The following is a 1,493-nucleotide window of genomic DNA, read 5'->3' as shown; positions in this document are numbered from 1 at the left end:
TAGCTTGATGGTAGTAATAAATAATATTTTTAAATAAAGAAATTGATCGGAAATATTATTCTAGTGCAGCACTTTGGTTAAAAATAATATTTGCCAACACCAAAGAAAGCTTTTTTTTTTTTTGATTTTTTGTATAAATTTTGTGAGATATTTTGATTTAAGGGGCATGCCTAGGGTAACAACCTAAAAAGGCGATTTTTGTAAATTAAATAAAGAAAGAAATACTGCCTCGATTACTTTGAAATACTGCTAAAAACTGCTCCGCCACTATTGCGGTGATTTCGACTTCTCCGTGGATGACATCTAAAAAAAACCTAAATCGAAATTCCCTACTAGAAGATATTGTCCGTATTATAACCTACGTTCGAGAAAACTCAAAAATTTTAGTCGTTTTCGAACTGCCAAAATAAGATTTTTGACCAGACTAAGTCGTTGTATGAAGAACTATATACAGGTTAGGTTAGGCGATGTCTTTTCGGTGGGATAGCTGAAAGTGTGAGCTCCCACAATCAAGAAGGGAATGATGAGATGATTCCATCTCGTTTTCTTCCATACGGTTTCAAGCCTATAGCTTGGAAGCCGATAGAGCAATGGCCTGTTAAAAGCCACACAGAGACGTAAAGCAAAAATAGAAATAAATTAGTGACTTTTGGCCTGCTAACAATAGATTTTTGATCAGAACAAAAAAACTGATAGGTCATTGTATGAAGAACTATGTATATACAAGTTACGTTAGGTTAGGTATGATGGCTGCCCCACTTGGCCTGCTATAAGCGGCGCAAGTGGGGCATCATAATTTACGATGATGGTTACGAATATAACCTAAAAAATAATTATTTTTTTGGTAAATTTTTGCATAGCAAATTATATAGCTTATTATGTAGTTACAAATAGCACATCAGAATAAATAAAAATTTATATTTTTTTTTTAATTTTTAACGCGTTCGAAAATTTCTTTAGCGCTAATGCTCTGCTCCCACTCATGCAGTATGTGTGCTTACAACTACATAAGTCAGCAATTTTACATGAAAACTAAATAAATATTTATTTATCTAAATCGTGTTTTGTACTTTGTTTTTGTTTTCGTAGGATGATGGCGATAGCAAAGTGTTGAGGTTGCGGTTCGATGTAAACCAATACGCCCCCGAAGAAATCGTTGTCAAGACTGTGGATCAGAAATTGATGGTAAGTGGCATTGAAAAAGCAGCCAAAATCAACATACGAAACAAAAAAACAGCTATACACACACACACACACTGACGGAACATTTTAGTGACACAAAAAGATAATTAACATATTTATATGTTTGTAGTAGCAAAAACAATAAAAAATATAAAAAAATCAAATAATAAGTTTACACAAATGGCGCATAGCAAACGCTATGGTGAGTTGTTGACACTTGAAACAACAAGCAAAAAATTATTTAAAAAAGATATATAAAAAATCAAAATCAAAATAAAATATATTGAAAAGAAATTAAAAATATGAAGCGA

General features: G+C 32.2%; 1 protein-coding gene across 2 annotated transcripts in view; it reads left to right on the top strand.

Annotated features, from left to right (window-relative positions):
- Positions 1-1,493, top strand: part of LOC108976021 (heat shock protein beta-6) — a 29,631-nt gene that overhangs the window by 24,054 nt on the left and 4,084 nt on the right. For both annotated transcript variants that reach the window (XM_018944912.1, XM_018944913.1), the window contains one exon: positions 1,090-1,185. In XM_018944912.1, coding sequence (XP_018800457.1) covers positions 1,090-1,185 — 96 coding nt within the window. The remainder of the gene's footprint in view (positions 1-1,089; positions 1,186-1,493) is intronic.

Source organism: Bactrocera latifrons, unplaced genomic scaffold, assembly GCF_001853355.1.
Source record: "Bactrocera latifrons isolate USDA-ARS-PBARC rearing strain unplaced genomic scaffold, ASM185335v1 scaffold_71, whole genome shotgun sequence".
NCBI lineage: Eukaryota > Metazoa > Arthropoda > Insecta > Diptera > Tephritidae > Bactrocera > Bactrocera latifrons.
The sequence above is the reverse complement of the archived record's forward strand: the minus strand, read 5'-3'. Positions and strand labels throughout refer to the sequence as shown.